This window comes from Oryzias latipes, chromosome 16 (assembly GCF_002234675.1).
Source record: "Oryzias latipes chromosome 16, ASM223467v1".
Lineage (NCBI taxonomy): Eukaryota > Metazoa > Chordata > Actinopteri > Beloniformes > Adrianichthyidae > Oryzias > Oryzias latipes.
The window spans coordinates 13,424,230-13,449,622 of record NC_019874.2 but is presented as its reverse complement, the minus strand read 5'-3'; the positions used below and the strand labels follow the sequence as shown (position 1 = coordinate 13,449,622).

Sequence of the window (25,393 nt, the reverse complement as noted above, 5' to 3'; positions counted from 1 at the left end):
AAGAACACCAAGTACCTCTGATAGTAGAGAACAAGAAACTGCTACAGCACTGAAGCCAGGCCGATGTACTTTCACTTTCTAAAAGGGCGTCTCTGTGGGTGAGAAGTTGGCCATGAAAGCACAAAAAAGTTGTCATCTCTGTTGTCTTGGAGACACTATGTTTACATGGTACTTCAGAAAAACCAATACTAAATCTCTGAATTGGGGGTGGTAAATGGACAGACAGAGGTACAAAAAGAAGGCAATTAAAATGGAGTCTTGAGATGAAAAAAAAAGAAAGTGTGACACTAGACGAGATGGAAGAAAGCTGCAGCAGCAGCGAAAAGACAAGGGTTTCTTGGCAACATTAAATCCAATGTTTCCAAGCAACCGGGGCAAAGCCATTTCTTATGAGGTAATAACAGGTCAAGACGCTCAGTGTACTCCATGACTCCCAGCTTGTCAAAACTGTGTTGCTTTAGCTTTAAATAAGCTCAATTTGTGTCTGCCTTGTCAACCAGTAGTCAGTAACCAGGTCACAAACAGGAAGATGTGAGCTTTTTGTCTCTTCAACTGACAAACAACCTAATAAATAACGACAAAGAAATGTGTCACGTTCATTTTTGCTTTAATTAAACAAGTAGGGAGTGTATTTAGTAAAATATCCTACCACAACTCACCTTAGCACACTGCATATGATTGCAGCCCTCATTTTTCTGGATTGGAGACTTGCAGTTGGCACAGGGTTTGGAGTTGGTGAGCAACCATAAGCAGTTAGCCGCGTCCTCATATGCTTCGCTCACACCGGCCACTTCAAGAAGGCAGGGAGGCGGTGAACACAGCAGGAATAAGAATGACATTTCCTCTGCATGAATGCAAACCGCTGCCCTGGGTGAGACATTTTCTAATCTCTTTTTTCTTTCTTCTATTGATAACATCTGCCAAGATGCGCTTCCACCCCGTGACTCTCACACAAACGTACACAGAAAAGACAAACACACAAACGGGATGCTTCCAAAACAAATTCATTGGTTTCATCCCTTTATCTGTTACTTGAAGAACGTTTACTTTAAAACTAAATTTAATTCATTCCAAAACTTTTTGAACATTGTTTTAGCTCAAAGCTTGATAACCAAAACTCAGAACTTAGAGGTAAGTAAGGAAACAAACAAAAAGTTCAACCAAATTTTTACGTGGAAAGTATTTAAGTGCTTCACCAAGACTTCTTAGGTCTGTTTTTGAGTTTAAGTGAAGAACTTTATTCTTTCTTCCCTATACTTCTGAATACCGGTACATGCATTTTGTTGATATTTATGTTAGAAAGATGCTACAAAATTGCCAAACATATATAACTATATTCATATGGTAAAAGAATCCAAGAATCCAATTTAAAAAATGCCATTTTAGATAACTGTATGACTTCAACCAGATTCAGACAATTCCTAGTTATTAGTTTTAAGTGCTTTTGAAACTTTAACCTACATTTTTTTAATCTTAAGAAAAAAATGACTAAAATTTAGAGAAATGTGGCTCTATTACATCCAATGTAGTGCATTATAGCTGCACATGTGCAAACATGGAACTGAATTTTTGCAGCAAATATTTAAAGAAAACATCTGCAAAACATTTTTTTTAATCCATTTCCCAATCTTTCCAACTTTTTGTGTCTTCAGGGATTAGCTCAATTCAACAATTACTTCAGGCTCAGATCAATAGTAAAGACATTTTTATTAATACTCACATTCCTCAGGTTTCATGTCTGTGACTTTCTGCAGCCACAACTTCCATGTCTGACAGTCACACGGCTCATGGGCTTCACCCTGACATTCCCTGATACGCATCAGACAGATAAGGTGGGAAACTGGGTTGAATTCCAGACAAATGCATGTAAAAACTTCAACTGTTCATAGATAGAGATAACATTATTAGGTCCCTTATAAACCCATCAACCGATGCTGCTACAACGGCATTATCGCGACTACACATTAGAGCCAGTTTACAGTTTTCATTTCATTTTAATTCAGAGACTAATTCAGATTTGGTTTTTGGATTCAACAAACTGTTAGTACATATCATTTTGTCAAATTTCCATTCCAAGACTGCTTGTGTTTTTGTTTTCCAATAGTCCTACATTAAAAACAATATAATACGAATTCACGATACAATAAATGAAAAGAAACTGTTGTAAAAGTTACCGGTAATAGATTCCTGAATTTGATGAGTTGATATTGCATTTCTTAATAGGAGATTTTTTTGGACTTTGACCTACTAAACACAATTTTCAAATCAATTTCTATTTTACTGTAAAAAGGAACTCATAATTCTGCTAAACACTTCAAACTATTCATTATCAAATGCAGTCAAATACATTAAAATGATTTACTTTCTAAATATACTGGCATAAATTGCGAACTTTCTACCTTCGTTAAGGCCCAAAGCACTTTACAGTCACAGTACCGTTCATGTCCAACGCACACACATTCACATCCACATCTAAGGCGGTACTAGACATTCCGTCAGGAGCAATGGCGGACACTGAACCTACAACTTTCCGATCATCCATCTCTCATGTTTTCATATAATGTGTTAGTATTGAAATAACGCTCAATACTGACCAGCAGAAGAGGTGACCCTTCCCACAATCCACAGCCGGAGCCCGGAGCATTGGAAAGCTTAGCGAGTCCCCGGTAGCCGTTCCGGCCCCCTGGTTGTTTAATCGCACAGCTCGCTCACATCCAGCCACAGGACACCAACGGATTGCCGGATTGTTTTCAACAAAGGCCTGTTAGCAGGGGAAAAAACGGAGATGGCTGAAACGTGTCAGCAGTTCATCAACAGATCTCATCATACATTTCTGATGAGGATTCAAAACTGTTCAAATGAATAGAAAATATCTACGGCTTCCACCTGAAATGAATTAGTAATCCATTTAAAAAAGGCATGCATTTGATTACTGGTATTCATCCCTAACAGGGGTTATTAAAGTCAAAGACATATTACAACTATATCAATTTCAAATTGATACCAAACCGTGTGTTTTGTGATCCGTTGCACCCCTAGTATTTATAATATTACATAGAGTATTTTTTATAAATCCAGAATGGATGTTTCGTTGTTAAGTAAAATAGTTGCACCATATCCAATAAGTTGTATTTCTCAAGTGCTAATTTTATTTTTATGTGCGAGTGAATTCTAACACTTTCTGTGTTCCTGTTATTTTCTTCTCTTGGTGTGAGGATATCTTTCCTTCTTTTTTCTGCTGGAACTGTAAAGAACCTGCACATGTACCTTAATATCAAACTGGAGATAGCGCTTGTCCATCTCTCTGGACACCACACTCTCGATGACTTCCACTGGCACAAGCTGGTAACAATCGTAGGCAGGGCAAAAAATGTTGTGGGCTTCTCCTTCTTGAATTTTTAAGTTTAGAAATCTTAAAAAGGTAAATAGTAGAAATTAACAGCAACATAAAATCCATACATAAAACACTTTAACACTGGCATGATGTAAATAAAAAAACCCTCATACATTTTCTGAACCCACTAAATCTCTTTTGGGGGCTGCTGGAGCCTATCCCACGGGACCACCCTGAGCAGCAGAAATGACTTACCCTTCCCAGCATGATCGGCAAAACTCGTGGCCACAGGACATATCAACGGGTTCCTCGAAAACGGAGATGGAAGACATGCAGATCCCACACTGAAAGCAAAACAAATCGATTGGTCAACGTGAAAAATGTGATCTTTAGAAACCAAACAGCATAAAGGGTCATGCTTGTTTAGAGTATCCTTTTTACAAAAAGTTTTTATTTTCATATTCATTTCCCAAAACCACTGTATTGATTTTTCATTTGTGTTTGAGATAAACTAAACTAAAATCTGAAAAATCTTACCAAAAATGTTGGATTTTTGTTTCAGAGGCCTGATTTATAGATAAACAGAGGAATTTTTAAATAATGAACGAAAAGATAATGGGAGTAAAGCATAAATGTTTAAGTATTGCAGCCGTGTGATGACAAAGCAGTTGGCGTGTTCATAAAAAGTTTACAACAAAGACAGAGAGAGGTCTGAGTGCCCACACAAAAGACAAACAGATGGGAGTGTACTTCAACAGTGGATGCATTGATTAGTGAATGTATGGGCATAAACAACTAAAAGCTTTAAACAGGCACTCAAACCGACTCCGTCGAAATAAAAATAGCAGTTGTAATGTTAACAACTGATAATACTGTATTTCATAAATATTACAATCCACCTTTTTGCTAGGAATCATACATGAAGATATAGAATACAGTTATTGGTTTCTGCTGTAGTTATTCCAATGTAACGACAAAACATTTTTGAACAGCCTCACACCACTTCAAAAAATGATAAGCTCTATCTGTAGGATAACTAACTAAACAAACAAACTATAGATCAGTGCATCCATTCAATACTAAACAAGATTCCGGTTGCATAAGAAGTAAATAATATTATTCCTGTGCCTCTCAGGACTGCTTTAGACTGCAGTTTCTAGTCAACATTCAGAAAATGTTGTAGACTACATCATTAAGGCCCTCAGCTGTGTTGTCACCTTATCTGCTGGAGTTCATTTGATAGCACTGTTGGCAGAGGACAAAAGAAAGGAAACAGCTTATGGGCCCTGCATGTAATTTGAGTTTATGACTGAAAGCTGTGTCCCAGCTCATTCGCAAGCTTTACCAGTAGAAGACACTGCATCCCAGCTGTTCTGTTGACAGGGTCTCAACCTCTAGATTTCCTTAATATTGTTTACCTTTGAGCACATTTCACGGCTGCTCCCCGATTATCTTACAGGGACTATTTATGATCTTGTTGGAAAGTTGATGGCATACCTACCAAAAATGTACTGCAATTTAAGCAATGGTGCACGACAAGATTTAGGGTTTGTTTTAAAACTGAAAAAAGAAATAATACTAAAACACAAACACAACAACAAAGGATCGCTTAAGCAACAATTTCTCGGGTTGGTTGTTCTTTATTGAGAAGAAAAAAGTTTGTTAAACATCTGATATTCTTTCTTTAGCATTTTCCACAGATGAAACAGAGCTGGTAAAACCTGGACTTGTTTTTATAGAGCTTTTGTTTTACAATAAATACTAAACCTCTGGATTAGATGATGAATCTACAAACAATGTCTAGGTCAGTGTTTTTCAACCAGTGTGCCGCGGCACACTAGTGTGCCGTGGGAGATGGTCAAGTGTGCCGTGGGAAATTGCCCTCATTAACTGATCTAAAAACATTTCCCATCTCCAGGAAATCAGCTCTTTGTTCATCCAAACAGGTCCTGATAAAACACTGAGTAGTTAGGAATATGAAAGATCATAAAATACTTTTTTCTTTGTGTTTATTTGATTCTATTAAAGACATTTTGATAAGAATGACGGTAACGCGATTTAGCTGCAGCTATAACTGTTTTCTGAAAAGTCCCGTCCCTTTAACTGTCTCCGCCAATCATTGTTGAAGGCTTAATCACATGTCATCAGTCTGACCAATCAGAAGTGTTTAAAGTATTCACTTCCTTGTTCCAATTTAGCTCATAATTCAGTCAGTTCCAACAAAAACACCAGCTAAAGCTCGTCTTTAGCGGTGTAGCTTTCCACAGAAGCCGATATCAGACCGTGGAACAAGTGAACAAAACCATGAAGCTCAGAGACGCGAGTCTTTCTGCCGTTTTCTTGCAGTTTTTACACTACATCTCCCATGATGCATTGGCTTAAAGGGACAGCGCCTCAGCGTACAATAAGTCGTCCTTACACGTCTTGAAACCACAACGAACATACAGTTTGTATGTAACTTAAGTTTTATTACATCTTTTAGAAAAAACATCTGCAACTTCCTGCTTTTTCTGCCACAATTATCACAAAAATGCACGTCAGATTGCCGGGGGGGGGGGGGGGGGGGTGCTGTAGATCAAAACAGACTATGACTTTCTGCTTTTTCTTTTTTTTTTGGGATGCTGGTGTGCCGCGGGATTTTTGTCAAGGTTAAAGTGTGCCGTGGCTCAAAAAAGGTTGAAAAACACTGGTCTAGGTTATCGAAACAGGAAATGAATGAGACAGAGACCTTTGAAAATAATATGAAGGGACATAAACAAAAAGTAACTTGTTCTGATCAGAACATGTCTGATCAGTAAATTGTTCTTATTAGACATGTTAAACTGGGGTGACCATACTTTTTCCATTACCAGCTCTCAGTTATAGAATAACAGAATTACACATATTATCGGACCTTAACAGATTTAAACGTCAACTAAAAACGTAACATTTCAGAATGGCTTTTGATACTCAGTAGTTTATGGCATTTTTATTTTCTTTAATTTGTTTTAATGCAATTTTCTTTTTCTTTTATGCATTTTACTGTTAATTGCTTCTTTTAGTTTTATGCTGTTTTTAATTTGTTTTCTTTTCCAGTGAAGCACCTTGGAACCCTAAAGGAGTTGTAAAGTGCTGCATAAAAAAGTTTCATTTATTCTTTGATGTTGTAACACAAATATTAGTCCTGGAGTATCCAGGGATGCTTTTAGGGAGGTTGTACTACTTCCTTTTCAAACAGTTCTGCAGATTCAAACTTGGTTTGTGTGACGTAGTGGGTGTAAGAAATTCTCAACATTTAGTTTATAACTTGAGTGTTCCAGAGTTCCTGATACCACCTGCTATTTTATACAACTTTGGATATTTTGGAAAACAAAACCTTCCTCACCAGAGAAGACTCGTCATCTGCAGGCAGGAGACTTATTTGGTCCGGGGAGGTGATGGAGGAGCGGTTTGTGCGCGGAGTCCGGGGTGAGGGTAAAGTGTCCCACGCGTTGTAGCCGCTTGGAGGTGGATTGGGCATCTGGACCCCTGAGCGTTGGCAGCACTCCTCTGCGTTTTTCATCCACGCCTCCAAGAGCTTCTCTCTGTCCCAATCTGACGTCAAAATCAAAGGCACAAAAAGGTAACAATTTGGTATGGCATACTAAGGTTTTTATAAAAATTAGTATAGAACATTTCTGTTTTATTAATTTGCTGTTGTTGATTTGTTAAACAAATCAAAAAGAAGACAAAGAAAAAAATAATAAAAGTCAAGCCCTCTGTTGCTGGTGTCTCTCTTTAAAAGCCTAAAGACATTAAATACAGTTTTTTCTTTCTAATATCAATTTTAATTCATCTTTAATGTTCCACTCCAAGCATTTTTTGAGTTTTTAGTAATGATTATGTCGTTTTAGCCCAAATAAAAAATGTGTGTTGTTCTCTAGGACAAAGTTTCTGCAGAGCAGTTATAGTTCATTAGAAATTTGCCGGGGTTGTGGGCGGGACTGTTGGCACAGAGCAACGCCGTCCCCCGTTCCCCTCCCCGTGAGCTGGAAGCAGGGAGCTTGAGGTGAGGCCCGCCCAGCATATTTTATACATCCCAAATGAGCTCTTTTTTTCGACTGCTTCTGTTTCACAACTTGAATAAAGAAATACTCAGAAATGCAATTTTAAGATTAATTTTCTTTGTAAATGTCCTCCATCATGAGAAAAATGCCACAAGAACATGTTAAGAACACCAAAAAACTGAATTTTCATCGGAGTGAGTCTGTGAGCTTAAAGGGTCATTCCAGAGTGAGCCATTTTAAAGGCAAACAGATGCCCTACATTTGCATCACTGAGTGTTGGTACCATGAGCGCGGAGCAGAGCTTCGGCAGTGAAAAGCGGGGCCTGCAACATGTCAGCTGTCTCCACTATCAGCATGTCCTTTAGTCTCCGCAGATCCTGAGGCCGCAAGCCTTCATAGGGCTATAGAGGGAGAGAGAAGAGTGGAGAAAATATGATTGCTGGCAAGAGAATAATGGGACGGTAAGAAGACATGTATTGAGATGGGAGAGGAAAAAAAGACCTAAAGGTCATCTTTTGAACAAAAAAAAGCAGAAGATGAAGTGGACTGAACAAAAGAAAGGGGAAAAGTAAGGCCAAAGACAGGAAGAAAAGAATAAAAAACAACTCCATTTCTAAAAAAAGAGGAAATTTCATAGAACAAAAAAACTTTAACCTTTGTTATTGGGCTCATGTTTTATTCAAAGGAAAACAATTATATGCAGTCTCAAAGCTAGGTGCCTCTTAGTTTTAGGGTTTCTTTTACGGTGAAAAACAACATTTTCCCCACAATGCTTTACATTTCATAAAATAACAGACGTGTATGTGTGCATGTATTTAAAATTACATTACAATCATTTGACTTCATAGGGTTTCCTCATCAAAAACTTTTTTTTATTTACTTCTCGGCTTGTAACAAATAAACCACCAACCAAAGTTGTTTCTTCGTTACATTGTGAAACTTCTCATCACTTTTTCGTTCGAGGGGTTTTCAGTACAAGCAGTGACACATGACTTGTAAACACCCATCGAGCTAATAAATGACATCCAGATAGGAGTCACATGCTTTTCACTTGACTCTTTCTTGTGACTAGTTTCTCTGAGGTTCTGTCCAGCCAAACAATCTGACTGAGGAGACCACACCCAGCACACACTTTTACCCAAAGATTAACATCCAAACAGCTTTAAAACAGTAACTGTGGGGTCTCAAAGGGAAGCAGAGATGCATGGACAGGGGATTTATAAGTGTTACTGAATAACAAAACATCTTTTTCATGATCACTATTAGGATCTTACCGGTATGGGTCCAAATGTATAAAATAAATATTCCATTTTAGCGATGGTTTTTAATAAGGATGCAATCCTGTAGTTTCGAATCAGATGTTGTATACCAATCACACATCTTTAGCTTTTTATTACAGATAAATACTCTACTAGAAGTCCAGTTATCATGTATGTATTACAACATTTTATTGCTGTACAGCACAGCAGAATGCAGCACTAATTTGAGCAGAAGGCACACCAAAACAATTTGGTGAAGTCAGCGAGATACAGTGGTGGACAAAATTGTTGGTACCCCTCAGTTAAAGAAAGAAAGTCCACAATGCTCCCTGAAATGAATTGAAATGTTCAAAAGTAACAATAAATTAAAATTTATTGAAAATTAAATAATCAAAATCAGCCATTACTTTTGAGTTGTTGATTAAGAGAATTATTTAAAAAAACAAACTGAAATAGGGCTGGACAAAAATGATGCTACCTCCATAAAAGACTGAGAACTACCGGTAATTGCTCAGGGGGTCATGGTGAACTCAGGTATGTCCTTTAATCGACATCACAGCTGTTTTCAAACCCATATTCAGTCAGTCTGCCTATTTAAAGGGAGACAAATAGTCACGTTGCTGTTTGGTGAAAAGGTGTGTACCAAACTGAACATGGACAACAGAAAGCCAAGGAGAGAATTGTCCCAGGACAATAGAAACAAAATTATAGACAAACATCGTAAAGGTAAAGGCTATAAAACCATCTCTAAGCAGCTTGACTGTGACGACAGTGGCACATATTATTCAGAAGTTTAAGAGCCACGGGACAGTATCCAACCTCCCTGGACGTGGCCGGAAGAGGAAAATTGATGACAAATTGAGGAGATGGATAGTTGGAACTGTATCCAAACAGCCCAGAACAACCTCCAATGACATTAAAGGTGAACTCCTAGATCAAGGTACATCAGTGTCAGATCGCACCATTCATCGTTGTTTGAGCCAGAGTGGACTTCATGGGAGACGATCAAGGAGGACACCACTGTTGAAAGGAAATCATTAAAAAGCCAGACTGGAATTTGCAAAAATGCATGTTGACAAGCCACAAAGCTTCTGGGAAAATGTCCTTTGGACAGAGAAGACAAAACTGGAGCTTTTTGGTAAGGCACATCAGCTCTATGTTGGTAGACTCAAAAATGAAGTATACAACGAAAAGAACACTGTCCCTACTGTGAAACATGGAGGAGGCTCCGTTCTGTTTTGGGGCTGCTTTGCTGCATCTGCCCCAGGGTGTCTTGAAGTTGTGCAAGGTCAAATGAAATCTCCAGATTATCAAGGCATTCTGGGTAGAAATGTGCTGCCTAGTGTCAGAAAGCTTGGTCTCAGTCGCAGGTCATGGGTCTTCCAACAGGACAACGATCCAAAACACACAGCCAAAAATCCCAAGAATGGCTAAGAGAAAAGCGTTGGACTATTCTGAAGTGGCCTTCTATGAGCCCAGATCTGAATCCCATTGAACATCTGTGGAAGGAGCTGAAACATGCCATTTGGAGAAGACACCCGTCAAACCTGAGACAAGTGGAGCAGTTTGCTCATGAGGAGTGGGCCAAAATACCTGTGGACAGGTGCAGAAGGATCAATGACAAATACAGAAACCATTTAATTGCAGTGATTGCCTCAAAGGTTGTGCAACAAAACATTAAATTATGGGTACCATCATTTTTGTCCAGCCCTATTTAATTAGTTTTTTTTTTAAATAATTCTGTTAATCAACAACTCAAAAGTAATGGCTGATTTTGATTAATTAATTTTCAATCAATTTTAATTTGTTACTTTTGAGCATTACAAGTCATTTCAGTGAGCAATACTGGACTTTCTTTAACTGAGGGGCACCATCAATTTTGTGCACCACTGTATATTCACAGATACTGACTTTCCAGGCTCAAAAACTCTTTAATAAACGAATAAAACTGACAGCAAGTGTCTCTGATTTAAAAATCTAAACAAAAAGGGCTGTACTTGGCTGTTCCAGTTACTTCAAATAAGTTCTCTGTTGAAGTGTTGAGGATGAAAAAAGGTTAATAAAACAAAAAACAGGAAACCTAAGTATTTATTTTAATTTGTTAATTTTTTAAAATGTGCAAAAGTATCGGATCAGCAGATACTCAAACAAATGCATCGGAATCGGATTGGTGCCACACAAAACTAAAACTAAAACTGATTGAAACGTACAAAGGTTTTCATTTTAGGTTATTTCTATGTTTTATCAACTGCAACCTTTTTGTTTTTCTCTTAACAGGTGATTCTTTCAATTCTTTCTTTTCAGGCCAACCCCGGCTACTGCTGGTAACTCGTGTGGGAAAGCCCCAGACAGAAGACTGGTTTGTCCAAAGGTCACAAACAGACTTGCATGCTCTTACGTAGTTTTATAAACAATCTGAGCTCAACTACAAAGTTTTGTGTTCTCAGGATGGGGGAGAACAGAGCGCACAAAGATGCAAACACCACATAGAAAAGCTCCTGCTTAGATTCCACTTACATTTTTGAAAATACCTTTCAAAAGATTGAATCTACTAGATAAGAGTCTACTTAATAGGTAACTTGAAAAAATTGAAACTTTTTTTATTGCAAGTAATTTAGGAGATAACATGTAGAACATTATTATGTCAAGTATTTGTGTATTGCAAGTCTTATTTGAAAGGTGATAAACTAAAAGCGTCCACCCTCTCCCTCCTTGTATGATTTTCTGTACCTCTCTTCGGTCTAGGGCTGCGTACTCGGCTTCTATGTCCTCCGCCTCAGGGCTGAGGGAGAAGACCATCTGCGACTCCAGGCGTAGGGCCAGCTCCTTGTGGTGCTGCTTTTCTGCAAAGTCACATGGAGTCTCGCGGTTTTCATTCTCTGCAAACAGGTCCGCCTCACTCTCTACAAGCAACTGAGCGAGTGAAAACAAGAGGAGAGCTTGGCTTTAGATTAGATTATGCGTGAAACAAGCAGCATTCATAAAAAAAGTTCAGATTCTAATATATATATATATATATATATATATATATATATATATATATATATATATATATATATAAATGAAAACACCTTGTTTATCACAATGTTTTCCCAGTATTAGGATTTAATGCTGAAAATTACCTTTGTAACAATCCTGCGATTGTCGCCATTCTTTACAAAACCTTTTTAGATTTACATTTTTAAGTGTAGCAAGTATGTAACAAAAACTAAACTGGGTCACAGGGTCTTAAGACAGAGATCAATCTTCAAATAATTTAACATTATAAACGCCATAGTTTTGTCTTGTTTTTTTCTGTATACCTGCTGCAGCCATGCGGAAACACTGCCTCCCTACGGTTCTAAACGTGTAATGACCAGCTCAGTGGCCTTGTGGTGTGAGTGTCCTGTAACTGGAAGGTCTTGGGTTCAAACCCAGGCCGAGTCATACCGAAGACTTTAAAAATGGGACCCAGTGCCTCCCTGCTTTAAGGGGTTGGATTGGGGGGTTAAGCCACCAAATGGTTCCCGATCGCGGCTGTGTCTGCAGCTCACCGCTCCCGCAGGGGATAGGTCAAATGCGGAGAACAAATTTCGCACACCTAGGTGTGTGACAGATAGTGGGGACTTTAATAACTGTCCAATGTAAAGCAAATGCAGCAGACAAATATGCAACACAATGTAAGCCTGAAGCACATTGACATTTTCATTGAGTTTATGCACTGAAAAAGATACTCTTCTAGTTACCGTGCTCTGGTTTATTGTTAGCTTAGCTTCATCCTCATCTTCTTCTCCAAACTGGGCCAGTACTAACTGTAATCTGGTCCAATCTTCCAAAAATCAATCACTTAATCAATTGAACTATCAGTTTGATTGTCAGATATCATCTATCTTTTAGTTTAAGAGGTGCTATTTGATGCAGCTAAAATGATGAGTTCATTTCTCAAACTAGGCTGTCTAAATGGGCTACTACTGCTGCTACTACAGGATCCACATTTAGAATAGCTCTCATCGAGCATCCAGCTGGAGACTGAAGTGGCACATTGTGTCCATCAGTGATCCGCCTGCAGGCTCACCAAGCTGCTTTGTCAAGAGTCACAATCATTTAATCAGTCGGGACACGCTTTCCTTTTTTTTACAAAAAAAACATAAATTGGACCAAATTTCTTGAGGCAGTTAAACTACTGGGGTGATGCCTGCATTTTCACGTTACCAACTTCACTGGAGACAAAAGTTGTAGATCAGGAAGCAGAATGTCAAATGGGTGTGTGAAGTACTGTTTTCTGCCTCCCACAAATGTGTAACACAAAGCTACACAGCAGAAAAAAATATAGTGCAAAGGCCAAACTTTAAATTTGATTTCTTCTTCATTGTTTTGTTGTCTTTGAAAGGCTGATTTATGTCAATTATAGACTTTTTGATAGTCTACAGAAGTATCTGCATTTGTTAACAGTAGATGTCAAATTATCCCATTAATCGACATTCAATGATGACAGACAAATTAGTGGGTTGATCTCATTTTTAATATATAACTACTGTTGTGTCGTCAAAAATAAACTAATTTTTTACTTGCATGAATGTACGGATTAAAGCCAGATGACGTGTTCATTATCATAAATTAATGGTATATACGGAGGGATGATCGCATTGGACGGTAAGCTGTGGAATAAGGTAGGTCAACATGCACTATGATATCAATCAGAAGTTCGTGGTCAATTTTTTTTTAGTTTGCTCAGAAAATTGTTCATACCGGTTTTTTTTTTTAATGAGTTAAAAATTCCCCTTGTTGGTGTAAAAGTAATGGTTGAAAGTCTGTTATAAAAGCAAAACTTCAAAAAGCCACTTTTTTAGTTGTATTTTGATCTTTTACTGAGCCACAATGACACAAATTATATTGAAAATACCTCAAAATGAGGCCTTTCATAGTAATCATTAGGTTAGCTTAAAAATAGATTAATTAGATTAACTAATCACAGGTCAGGATTAATTCATCGCACAAAAAAATTAATCGCATGACTGCGCTATTTAATATAGAACACAAATTTGTATAGATTTTAAAATGCACCGCTTGGATCAGAAATATGCAACAAATGATTATGCTGCAATAAATATAAGCAAATAAAAATGTATATGCGTCAGTACCCATATAAGGGAAGGGGAATCGGAAAAAAGAAAGTTAATATATAATATTAATAAAATCTTAGCGACTACCAAAATAAAAGAAGGGCTGCAGGAGGGAAACTGGAAGCGACCAGCGTATCGGGGCCGTCACACACTTGCTGGTGTGTCAAGATGATGGAGTGTCATCACCACAGGGTTTTATTTTACGGTTTTCTCAGCATCTGCACATGAATGTTCTCCTTAAGGCTATGTTAGCTTTGCAATATGAAAACAAAATTGCATGAACAAAATGTATTTAATAAACACAATTTAGCTCTTTTTTTTTGAACAGGTACTGGCACTGTGCATCTTCGGTATTTATCTGGAAAACAACTATTCTTTCATCACAAACATTTGACTTTAAACTATTTCCATTGTGTAATTAAAAGAATAGCCTCATTAATAAAATATTTTAGCCCACAACAGTTTTTTTTTCTAAACATCTATTTGTGTTGTAAGGTGCTAATGACTACGTGGTGTTGTAACCTCACCTCAACACAAGTCGTCATGCCTGAGGCAGCAGCATAATGAAGGCAAGTGTTCTTCTTGTTGTCAGAGGCATTGACATCGGCCCTTTCATATTGTCCGTGATCCAACTTTGCTCCTGTCCACGAAAGGATAATTTGGAGGCATTCTGCTCTGCGCTGTTCATCTTCGTATGGCCGCAAGATCCTCGGTTGCAGTGCCCCTTCGGGGGTCAAGATCAGGGGCCCCATGCAGAGGAGGTGCAAAGACGTCTCATTGTGCACATTCCGCTTGTTAGGATTGCCATCTTTGTTTAGGAGAAATGGCCTACAGAAATGAAATGTGAAAAAAAGGTAAGTATTCAAGAATTGTGTATAGCCAGAGTGCAGGTTTCCTAAATGATCTCATCGGTTTTGTAAAAATAACCCATGATGGGTGAATTCCCCAAAGTAGGATTATAGATGTTATAAGGCTGTATGTATACATAGCACAAAGGAGATTGATTGACATGGTCAACAGCCAATCAGGACGTAGAAAACAAATAAAGTATGCAAAATTACACTGAAAAAACTGAATTGCGATATACATTAATTTTTATTTTACTTGTGCTCTGTAAAATAACCTCTAATGCCCATGTAGAGGCCCATTAAATAATCATAATTCAAATACCTTTTTATATTTTAGGAAGAAAAAAATTAAAAATGTCACTATATAAGGCATATCAATGTAGCAAACCATTAGTATCACATTGTACGTGATAATAAACACATTCTTTAAGACTAAGAAGATAAAGAGTCAAAATACAATGCACCTTAGTTTATATAATCCTGCCAGGTTACACTTTAGAATCCATCTTCTTTATGTGAATACGGAAAAAAATGTATTTTATATCAGTCCATCTTTATATCGTTAATACCATTTCAAAAACCATTTTAAACCAGGCAGGACTGCATACATCCCAACTACTGAAAATATTGTGATCCTTTAAGAAGCAGCACATTCAACCCTGCTTGCTAGAAAAAGAGAACGCTCCTGGAATCTCATTCTAGTCCAACCCAGCATGTTGCATTCCTGAGAACAGATGGCTATGGGGAGGGACAGATGGGACAGAGACATATAGAGACAAAACAGGAACATTTTTCTCTTTTAAAACAAGAACAGCTTACCATTTGCAGAGTGCTAAAATGTTAAGCTATTTGCTTAAAGGGACATAGAACTAGACTATGGGCGATTACCACCTCAACGAACAGCCCCGATGTTCCCCTTACACAGTCGAAAAATGCATGACATTTACTTTGATTGTTCCCTTGGAAGTGAGGCATAACCTGACCTGATGAGGCGTATCATGGCGTGTCTAGCAGCATAGTGCAGCGGAGTGTTGTGCTGGTAGGACTCTCCATACGTAGCGTTGGGATCCAGAGCCTCCTTGAACTGCAGGTTGCTCTCATACAGTTGGCAGGCCAGCAGTTCATCCCCGTTGATGAGAGCCTTACGGAACTTGGTGGCCGTGTTCCCCATTTCGTCCCCAACGCGGGGAGTTCAAGCCTGGACAGACACAGCAGCCTTTTAAGTCGTTTTCAAGCTGTTCAAGTCAAATACGCCAGCGTGCTGCATGTCCTAAAGGAGGGGGGGAGGAAAAAGAAAACTGTTAAATCCTTTGTGCTTGTTATTGAGTCCAGCAAGGCCTTGCCAGTAGAGAACCAGTCACAAGAATTCCATCCTCAAGGCTGCTCGGGCTTCTCTGCAACCTGCGTCTTTGTACGCGTCATCGGGGCATTGTCACCCCCCTCCTTATGCTTTTATATGCTTTTTTTTTTAACTAAATAACTGAACATTGAAAGCACATAGCTCACACAGCGAAAATGATAAGACTTCCTGTTACATCACCAGGAGCTTCCACCTCTTTATGCCAACGCTGCCCGTCCCACTGAGGCCAGGACTCGTTATGGAGCACGCCATCCTTTCATAGAGAAGACCATGCGGTGATCCTTTCCTTCCGCTTCCACCAGAGCACCACATGCTCAGAAATGTTAGTGCAATGTGCAGAATTTGTTTACTAGTCAGTATCGCACTTTTGTTAGCAGCATGTGGATTGTATTTAACCACAAACAAACAAAAATCATTTAAGCTTCTGTATATTTCCTTGTCATGAAACCAAAATAAACTAAAACAGCTCTAAATAAGAAAGCCAACCAGTTTAGTAGCTAGGCAATGATTTTATCCTACATTTACTAATTTGTAACATATTAATCTGTTCTCTTAAGATGGATGTTCTGGGTGGAAGCTTCTCTGAATAGATAACAGAGCATGGACGAAATTGGAATATTTTTGGTGCATGCTTCGACCACTTTTCCCTGAGGTTTGGACTTTTTATCAGCTTGAAGAATGTTGGCAGTCAAAGCATGAAAATTGTTTGATAAACCAAAATATGTGTTTGGGAGGGATTTGTGGATGCATTCATTCTCATGAAAGCATGCAGAGTACTTCTTTCCTATGAGAGAATTTGAAGAGAGGGGGGGGGGGGGGGGGATTCTGAGGGGTTCAAGTTAAAATGACTAAATGATAATTATTTTTTTGGACATGAAGAAAAAAAAGGAAGCTTCAACGAACTCCAAAACTTTTTTAAGTCCACATACCAACTACACAACTTTCCACAAGATACACAGTGTATATCTATGTGCCATTTACAGTTTTGGAAACTTATTGAGAGAACAAGAAACCTTCAGGCTGTGATCATCTTCCCTCTGCCAGCTAAATTCCCATTTGTGCTCAAGGGGTTGCCGGAGCCTAGCCAGTCACTGAAGGTCAAAGGTGGGGTACACCCTGGACACTTCATTGCAAGTCCACACAAAGAAAAACAACCACTAACACTCACACCTAAGGGACCATGTGTAGAGTCGCCAGTTAATCTATGAAGCGTGTTTTTGGACTGTAGGAGGAAGCCAGAGTACCCAGAGGAAACCCATGCATGCATGTGGAGAACATGCAAACATCACAAAGAAGGGTCCTAGCTAGAGCTGTGACAGTGTCGGATTTTTCAGGAGGGGGCGCGGTGTCGCGGTTAACCGCAGGACTAGTGGAAAAAGTCAATTATCAGGAAAGATGAATGTGTTTAATGTGTTTATTATAGCTCCATTCACGCGCCATATGCAAAACTTAAAAAAAAAAACGTGCGGTGATGCGGTGATGGGATCATCACCGCGGTGATGACCTCATCACCGCGGTGATGCGGTGATGAGGTTATCGTCACAGCCCTAGTCCTAGCCAGGATTCAAACCTAATTGCTGTGAGGTGGGATGGCTGACCACTACACCAACATTCAACTACTTGCCTGATGATACAGCGGGCATATATTTTCATTAGTAAAAAAGTCAGGAGGTGGAATGTTAATGTCCCACTCCAATCATATTTTTATATATTTAAGTCTTTTAATTATGATGATGCTATTTTTAGGCAAAATCCCTCCAAAAGACTGTTGTTTTCTAGGACATAGTATCTGCAGAGTGGTGGTAGTTTAATCACAATTTCCCTCTGACTTGTGGGCGGGACTGCTGGCGTGAAGTGAGCCTGCCTTCATTTCCCATCATAGCTTTGTTTACACTTTCTCCTGCTAGCTTACAGCCCTTCACACCTCCATGCCAACATTACAAATGCAACAAAAATGAGGAGCCATATTGGAGCTATCCAGCCGTACAGTTTGAGCCAGATACCAGCTCAGACGAGGAGAACAAAGACGTACATGGATCAATTTGTCTGCAGGTGGATGCATCAGAATGAAGCAGAACAAGGAGCTTGTGACCCGCCTCTTGCAGCTTCTGTGTCACACTATAAGCTTTTAACAACTGCATTTTTGCGTCTGCTCCTAATTCAGGATTTGAATAAAGAAATACTCAGAAATGCAATTTTAGGCTTAATGTTCTTTACATATGTCCTCCATCATGAGGAAAAACACAAAAAAAACAAGTTAAAGAATAAAAAAAAATGATTTTCATCAGAGTGGGTCTTTATTATCCTATCTATGCCACCTTTTAGGCACTGAAAACAAAAGACGTGCTGCCATAAAATTACATCAATGATTGTTTAACCATCAGACGGAATCATCCCCCTATCACAGAGCAAAGATGAATAAAGAAATATTAACTTTCTGTCAGTCTACTTTTTTTTTTGGCATCTGCACTGCTATTTGACATTTCTGCACCTCATACCTTTTATATATTTTAGTATTCTATTCTATTTTTCCATACCTCAATTTCAACTTTATTTTGTAAAACGTTTTCCCTACAAAATAAAATATATTAAATATAACTTAATTATAATTATAACGTTTTTGTCAAAGGGTAAATAAAATGCCATCAAAATATCTTATCATTCTAATTTGCAAAGTTAGCATCACAACAGAAGAAAAATACTAGCAAGAAACAATTCATAACGTTACACTATTTAAATAGTACATTTAGTGTTTTTAAGATGAAGCAAAATCCTCTTAAAAACTAATACAAATGTCATGTTCTTGCTTATAGAGTTTAGTTTAATAATTGTATGATAATGTGAAATTAGATAACCAATAGAGAAACCTTAGAAGTAAAAAAAAAAACGTTTTAATAGTGTTTTTTAAAGAAATTTGAAGATTAGCAAGCTGTCAAGAGTTCACGTTAACTATATTAGTGTGCATAGTTCTATGACACTGTCATCCTAACCTGTAAATAAACACATCCATATTTATGCACGATAGGAACGGTATGTCCATCTTATAAAAGCCAACAAAAGGTGTAAAGTGCACCTCATGGACCAATTTACAATCCAGTGAGTCTGGGTGCCAAGTTGGTGTCGCGAGGACAGACGTGACATTGCAGACAATCACAGGATAAATCACAGTTAGCGTCTCACTAAGAAAAGTGCAAAAACAGAGATAACACACTGTCCAAAGTGGTATTTAGTGATTAGTCATGATGTGCTATTTGGGGATGACAGTCTGTTACTATTTAACTCATTTACTAATAGAGTTAACGATTCTCTACCGAACACAATCGCATCTAAGAATAACCATCAAACTGCTAGCCAAAAAAATAACTACTTTGTCATTTAACCCAAAGGCCTTCCTGGCTATATATATCGTATTGCATGGGACTCTTCATGTTCATTTTTGCTCAAAAACATTGTATCTTATTAAATAAGCAGCCGTACATCATGATCATCATGCTATTGCAGAGACACTCAACGATCACTAACCTTACGAAATGTTAGCTGAACACATGGTGTAACACCTTTGACAAAAACACAACGTTGCTGGCTAGCAATGTTTTCAAAAACAAAAACATCGTGACGCTAGCATGTGCGTTGACTAACGTCAGTGCATGCGTTTGCGGCGGAGCTAGCAAGCTACTTACTCTGCAAGCTAACTAATGCTAACTAGAACAGTTGTTAAACTCTGGAAATAAAGACTGGCAAGTATTTAGACTTACATTAACTGCACATGTCTCTAACGTGGAACAGCCAGTGTGGTATAACTATCACTTGTGAGGTTTTTAAAAAGAAAATCCAGTGTTTTTGTCCTCGTTAAGTGAGGCAACTCTCCTAAACAGCGCTCGGTGCTGCTATATCTTCTCTCAACACGGTTAACTCTGCGGAGCTGCCAGTCGGTCGGGTTGCCAGGTTTGAGTTCGAGCCCGGAAACAAGCTAAGGAAAAAAGAAAACGCTTTTTTTTAACATTTCTTTAAAAATATAAACTATTTGCAGCATTTTCACTAACAAAAAAAGTATATATTTGTTAACAAATTACATATTTATTTAGCTAAAAATATATATTTACTTGCTAAAGTGCTCAATATGTGAGGTCTGCACCACTGTGAATACTTCAATGGCAACAATTTTGGTTTTTAGTGATTTTAACATCAAGTCATTTATTTCATGTATATTGGTCATTTTTCAATTTTATTTAAACAAATTTTATGAAAACATGCTGTAAATAAGATATGTAATTCAAACTCAGACACCTTGAAAAACCTAGATAAGGTAGAAGTAGTCAAAGTAAAAAAAAACATCACAGGCTAACCACTTTATTTTAGACACACCAATATTTTTTAACTTTTGCCATAAACTCTTGGGGTTGCCTAAATATCCCGTTAGCCTGTCGATGGTCAATAATTCATTTATGAACAAGGCTGTTGCTGCAATGACAAAGTAAGACCACTAGGGTGCGACAACAGTCCACATTTAGACCGCATGGTTCACCGGAGGGTCACGTGCTTCATCAAAACACTAAAGAGCCTTTTGCGAAATGTAGTTTAATTATTGCAGTAATGTATGTGTGTATGTATGTATGTATGAATGTATTTACGTATGTATGTATTAATTAATAAACAACAATTTTCCAATGGAACACATAAGCTTTTTATTATCAAACATTTGACCTTTGCAGAGAAGTTATATACAGCATATTCTTTGTCTTATAAGAGTGCACACGTTTCCTAAAGAACAGCCCATCAATAAATAATCTGTAAACACATAATCTCACAGTCAAAGTAGATGCATAAATGTGTGTGTGGCAATAAGACATACAATGTTCTCCTTTTTAATGAGGGTACCACAAATGCTACAGCCAAAACATTTTTTTTAAATGAACAAATAATAAAATACTTTTCCACAAGGTCACATCCATCTTTAAAATGCAGACCTCTTTTTTTTCCAAGGAAAAAGCTGAATGCCATTGCCACAACAGGTTCCTCAGATTTCCAAATCTAAAACAATGCTTAATAACAGTGGAGAGTGAACGACTCACGACATGAGGCCCTTTCTCGGAAGTAAAACTCAGGGGTTGCTATAAAAGGGATAGTAAGCTGTCATTCCTTTGGATGGAGGAGTTTCTTTACTGTAGGAGCTGTTTGTGGCAGGGGACGCTAGGTCCCCACACTTGGTGGCTGAGTCCTCTGTACTTGTGCTGTTAAGAGACAACCGCCGCCGTTTGCAAGTCATGGAATATGAACCAGTCTTGTCTGGCGAGAGGGCTGAAGGGTGGCTCTCAGTCCAAGAGCTGATTAGGGCTTCACTTCCATTCACTTCCTCCTCTGTGTGCGGTTTAACTTTGTCTGAGTCCTCAGGGAAACTTGCAGTAGGGCTAGGTCTGGGAGACCATGGCAGACTGGGGGTGACTTTTCTTTGGTATGCTGCCCTTGTGCTCCACCCGGCCGACATTGTGGTGAAAGGAGCGTCTGGGTAGTAGCTAAGAGCATGCGAGGTCTGCATGGATAGCGACTTGATGCCGTACGGGTACAGGGAGTTTGAGTAGTCCCCGTCATAGGGGGTGAGATCGAGCTTGTTGGTGGCTCCACTTCCACCCTGTTGCATGGAGGTCACAAACCACCTTTGTGATGTGCCGTCTTCCGTTTGAGACGAAAGAAGGCTGTTGGTTTGCGGAACTGCTCTCTCACAGTTGTAGAAGCGGTTTTGGGGAAGATTGTTGACAAACTGGTCTTGGAAGAGGGGCTGCATTGTGTACCGGGTGCCAGGGACAATCTGGTGGGCACGGGGGGAGTCAGTTGGAGATGGGGTTAGGCGGTCATTCTCTGGAGCTGTGTACATCCTTTAAAAAAAAAATTTTTAAGCAGTTAAATGAGTTTTGCTGAGTTTTAAAAACATTTAATCTCAACTTCTAGGATAGTATTTATTAAATAATAATGTAGAGTCCAATACTTACGAGTCATAATTATCTCTAAATCCTTTGGCAAAAGGGTTGTGATCAATTTTCAGCTGTGTAATCTAAGAAAAAACACAAAAACAGTTGAATAAAAATCAAAAGTACTATAACAAGATGTGAAACACATTGTTAAAAGTGGGAACAGAGGTGCAGAGGTATACTGCTAACAAAAAAAAGTTAAACAATAAGAGTATAGAAGGATGTATTTCCTTACATCAGTGTTCTGGTAGGCAGTAACTGCTATAAATTGGGTCTCGGGAAAGGTGAAGCACTGGGTCTTCAGGTCACTGGTGATGTCTTCAATTCCGTCCTCCGTCACCTCCACAATGTGCAGCCGTGGCTGGTACTTATGCAGTGATTGCAAAACAATCATCTACAAAAAGACGTTGTAAAATGAAAAGTCTAGACAAATCTTAATCTTTCTATTAAAATAAAACACTGTTAAAAAAACGAATAATGCTAAATATGTATATGTTGTGTGGGAGAGAAAAATAAAGAAAATATTTTATAATCTTCTGTTTTTCACTATATTTTTATGTGGAAAAATGACTAAAACAACTAGGAACATTGATGTTAAAAGAAAATTATAAGACCTATAGTTCAGTGAAATTTAAGGTTGTTTTCTTTTTCTTTTCTTTTTTTTTCTTGGCGTTCTTAACCACAATACCTGCGCTGTGCTGTGGCTGGTCCCTTTGTTGTTGGTCAGTTTGAGTTTGCTAAAGGAGATTTCTTGTCTCATCCAGTGGGCCCCCGTGTTTGGAGATTCTGGGTGGATGTAGACCTTGTTCCCTTTAGTGTAAAAACGGGAATTTTAATGTCAAACAAGCCGAAGAATAAGAATGCACGACTAACACTCACATTTTTAAATCTCTAACCCCCAAAAAATTCTATCTATAGAGAATTCTTTTTTACATAAATTATTGGTGTCTAAAATATAATTGTATTTTTATTTTAAAAAATTATGATCTGCATCTACAACTATTCAGACTAAATACCTCTTAAATTAATATTACATATATAAAAAATAGTAAATATTTATAACTTGGTTCAGTACCTTGGCCACTGTTGTCCGCCTTCCCACAGGTGACCCATTTGCCCCCCTGAAACCTCCAGTGGTTTGGATCGGCCAGAACCACCTCCACGAACACGTTATAGTGCGCAGTCACATTCAGACCGGTAATGTTATAACTGAGGAAAGGAAACATCCGCCTGCAATCCAGACACAACAACAAGAATAAATTTCATAACTTTTTTTTTTTTTTTTGTTCTTGTCATTTTTTTTAACCTATATGCTGTTCCTATCTTTACCTGCCCTGCTTGGTGATGATCATCTCCGTCTGGTGCCGGTGGAACTTCAGCCAAAGCTGCCGATTGCAGAGGTAGACCTGGGCCCTGGCCCCGGGGCCGCCGCCTGGCAGCGTCATGTTGCTGAGAGCGGGCCCCGAGCCGGTGTACGGGTGATAAATGCAGCCCGGACTCTGGCCGAGCTGATAGGACGGCCCGAAGTGACTGCGCCCGCCGGAGGACGACGAGAACCCTGCTGGAGGCAGCACGGAGCCCAGGTGGAGCGACGAGGAGTACCTGGCGGCGTTCGACGGGCCGTACATGGTCCCGCTGGCGGTGTAGGGGATGAAAGAGCAGGGGTTCGCTGCCTCGGGGGTTTGCTTAGAGGTCGTGGCAGGGACGTAGTAGCGCTCGGAGCCCATCCCCTGCTCTGCGTACCTGTTGCCTGGCTCCTCTGCATCCGCGGCCGGAGACTTGCGCCTCGCGTCCGCCGTCTCTTTTGTGGAGTATGAGCTGTTTTCTGCTTCAGTGCCGAGCATGACTGCTTCTCCTGCGCTTCTCAAGTAAATTATAAGCGTTTTGGGTCCCAATTAAGGTGCCTTTTTTTCTTTCAGAAGAGATGCGTTCTCACAGGAAGAATCTACCAAAACTCTTAGGTGTCCCTTGTTAACAGCCTCTTCTTTGAGCATCCACTGAAGACTGTTGATGGAAAAAAGGTCAGGTAAGTATGACTTCATCAAATAAAAACAAACCAACGTCCAAATACAAGTTTCAGGCCTCCAACGACGGTGCGCACTTTGAATTACGCACAAAACGGACGGCGTAATTTTGCATCTTTAATTCTATTTTTTAAATTACAGTTTAATTATAAAGGAAAATTCTCTTACATTTCATTGATGGTCCAAATGTATTATGATTCAAACTAGCTCAGATATATGACCAAACAAACACTGTGTAAACATCAGTTGTTCAGCGCGCACCTCATCAGATCCGTTGACCTCCAGTCTGTTAGGATATTAGAAATGGATTTTGTATATATGGGGCCATTTCTTGTAAATCAGATGACATACCTGAAGAGGAATGCACAGATTTGTGGGGCAAGGGAGTCATGTGAAACTGTAAGTGAAAATTCGCCCACTACTCTTGAAATTCGTGGCTTGTTCGCTTTCAAAACCAGCCCAGAAATTTAGAATCTTGACATTATTTTTTTTTCCAAAACAAAATCCTTACATTTTTGCAAATTTGGAAGAACAGCATTTTCTAAAAGCGAATGATGATAAATTCGTTTTTGTTTGCAGTCTTTGACTATATCAGGGGGGGGGGAACAAAAGATACGATTTCCATCTAAGAAATAGATAATCCTGTTATCATTAAGAGTTAATGAATTCGAATTCATTCAGTTCAGTTGCGGTCCTGCACCTTGTCCCAAAGGGACAGCCTGTGCGTAAAAATGGGAAACGGCCAATTATTTTTCCGTTTGAAGAAACCTGTGATGTTTCATGGATCAGACAGTCTGATGTGAGAAACGAAATTAACCAAAAAAAACTAACAGGGGAAAGGTAGAGCCATAGCCAAAAGTTCATTTGTAAACATGGTTAAAATGATCATTATAAAAAATACAAAATACATACAACTTGCAAGAAAATACTATAAATGTGACAAAATTATTTAGTGTTTTATTTATTGACATTTTCATCAAAGTCTTAGCTTTAAATTCTTTATATGCATTTCATTTTTAAATATTTGAAATTGCATGAACTTACCAAGCGACTCTCGTCCCCCCCGCAGTATCCGTTTCTAATTTGGGGTCAAGACCTGCTTTCTTAAACGACTTGAACCCGCTGCGTCCGTCCTGTGCCCGCCTGTGACATCATGTTGTGTTTTGGGTAGAGAGCTCAGCAATATGTGTTTCAGAATAAAGGCCGAGCTGCGTGGAGGCGGGCCAATCAGAGCGCGGAGACGCACTCCCTCCTTGTGGCCATGACGCACCCAGAGCAGCCCCTTTTTATCAGATTCGATCGGCAGGGGAGGGGCAGGGGATCCTCCGGATCACAGAGACTGCCTTCTGTTTCATCCCATCATGTTCACAAATGCATCCTACTTTGTAAACACTCCATCGGGTTGCGGATAGTTCTCCATAGGAGCTTTGGGGTGACCCAAAAGGTTGCAGACACGTTTCTTTGTAAAATGTTGC

General features: G+C 38.9%; 2 protein-coding genes across 6 annotated transcripts in view; both read right to left on the bottom strand.

Moving 5' to 3' along the window:
- The window catches only part of ankib1 (ankyrin repeat and IBR domain containing 1), a 37,471-nt gene extending 17,633 nt beyond the window's left edge, over window positions 1-19,838 (bottom strand). Inside the window, exons 1-11 of one of the 4 annotated variants that reach the window (XM_011485050.3) lie at window positions 19,684-19,838; window positions 15,552-15,838; window positions 14,248-14,548; window positions 11,349-11,531; window positions 7,643-7,760; window positions 6,699-6,907; window positions 3,590-3,678; window positions 3,268-3,412; window positions 2,595-2,761; window positions 1,721-1,809; window positions 660-790 (exon numbers count right to left, since the gene is read on the bottom strand). In XM_011485050.3, the coding sequence (XP_011483352.1) occupies window positions 660-790; window positions 1,721-1,809; window positions 2,595-2,761; window positions 3,268-3,412; window positions 3,590-3,678; window positions 6,699-6,907; window positions 7,643-7,760; window positions 11,349-11,531; window positions 14,248-14,548; window positions 15,552-15,739 (1,620 nt within the window). In that variant the 5' untranslated portion in view covers window positions 15,740-15,838; window positions 19,684-19,838. Of the gene's footprint in view, window positions 1-659; window positions 791-1,720; window positions 1,810-2,594; window positions 2,762-3,267; window positions 3,413-3,589; window positions 3,679-6,698; window positions 6,908-7,642; window positions 7,761-11,348; window positions 11,532-14,247; window positions 14,549-15,551; window positions 15,839-19,450; window positions 19,611-19,683 lie in introns of those variants that run through there. The other 3 variants (XM_011485052.3, XM_011485051.3, XM_011485053.3) reach the window with 3 other exon arrangements.
- A 750-nt stretch (window positions 19,839-20,588) lies between these two features.
- On the bottom strand, window positions 20,589-25,183 carry eomes (eomesodermin). 2 transcript variants are annotated; one of them, XM_004078035.4, is made up of 7 exons: window positions 24,963-25,183; window positions 23,224-23,898; window positions 22,970-23,124; window positions 22,583-22,704; window positions 22,130-22,288; window positions 21,916-21,977; window positions 20,589-21,801 (listed from the first exon to the last, which is right to left on the bottom strand). In XM_004078035.4, the coding sequence occupies exons 2-7, from the start codon at window positions 23,736-23,738 to the stop codon at window positions 21,030-21,032; spliced, it is 1,785 nt and encodes a 594-aa protein (XP_004078083.1). In that variant the 5' UTR covers window positions 23,739-23,898; window positions 24,963-25,183; the 3' UTR covers window positions 20,589-21,029. The 2 variants fall into 2 exon arrangements, with proteins under 2 accessions (XP_004078083.1, XP_023820326.1); XM_023964558.1 differs by lacking the exon at window positions 24,963-25,183 and adding an exon at window positions 24,180-24,400.
- Between the last annotated feature and the right edge of the window lie 210 nt (window positions 25,184-25,393).

What these genes read in the sequence shown, in the direction of transcription:
- eomes (XM_004078035.4), bottom strand. Translation starts at nt 23,738, where the DNA reads ATGCTCGGCACTGAAGCAGAAAACAGCTCATACTCCACAAAAGAGACG. An exon ending in GGCGGACAACAGTGGCCAAG is followed by an intron (nt 22,705 to 22,969) that starts GTACTGAACCAA and finishes TTTACACTAAAG; the next exon opens with GGAACAAGGTCTACATCCAC. An exon ending in CTGCCTACCAGAACACTGAT is followed by an intron (nt 21,978 to 22,129) that starts GTAAGGAAATAC and finishes GTTTTTTCTTAG; the next exon opens with ATTACACAGCTGAAAATTGA.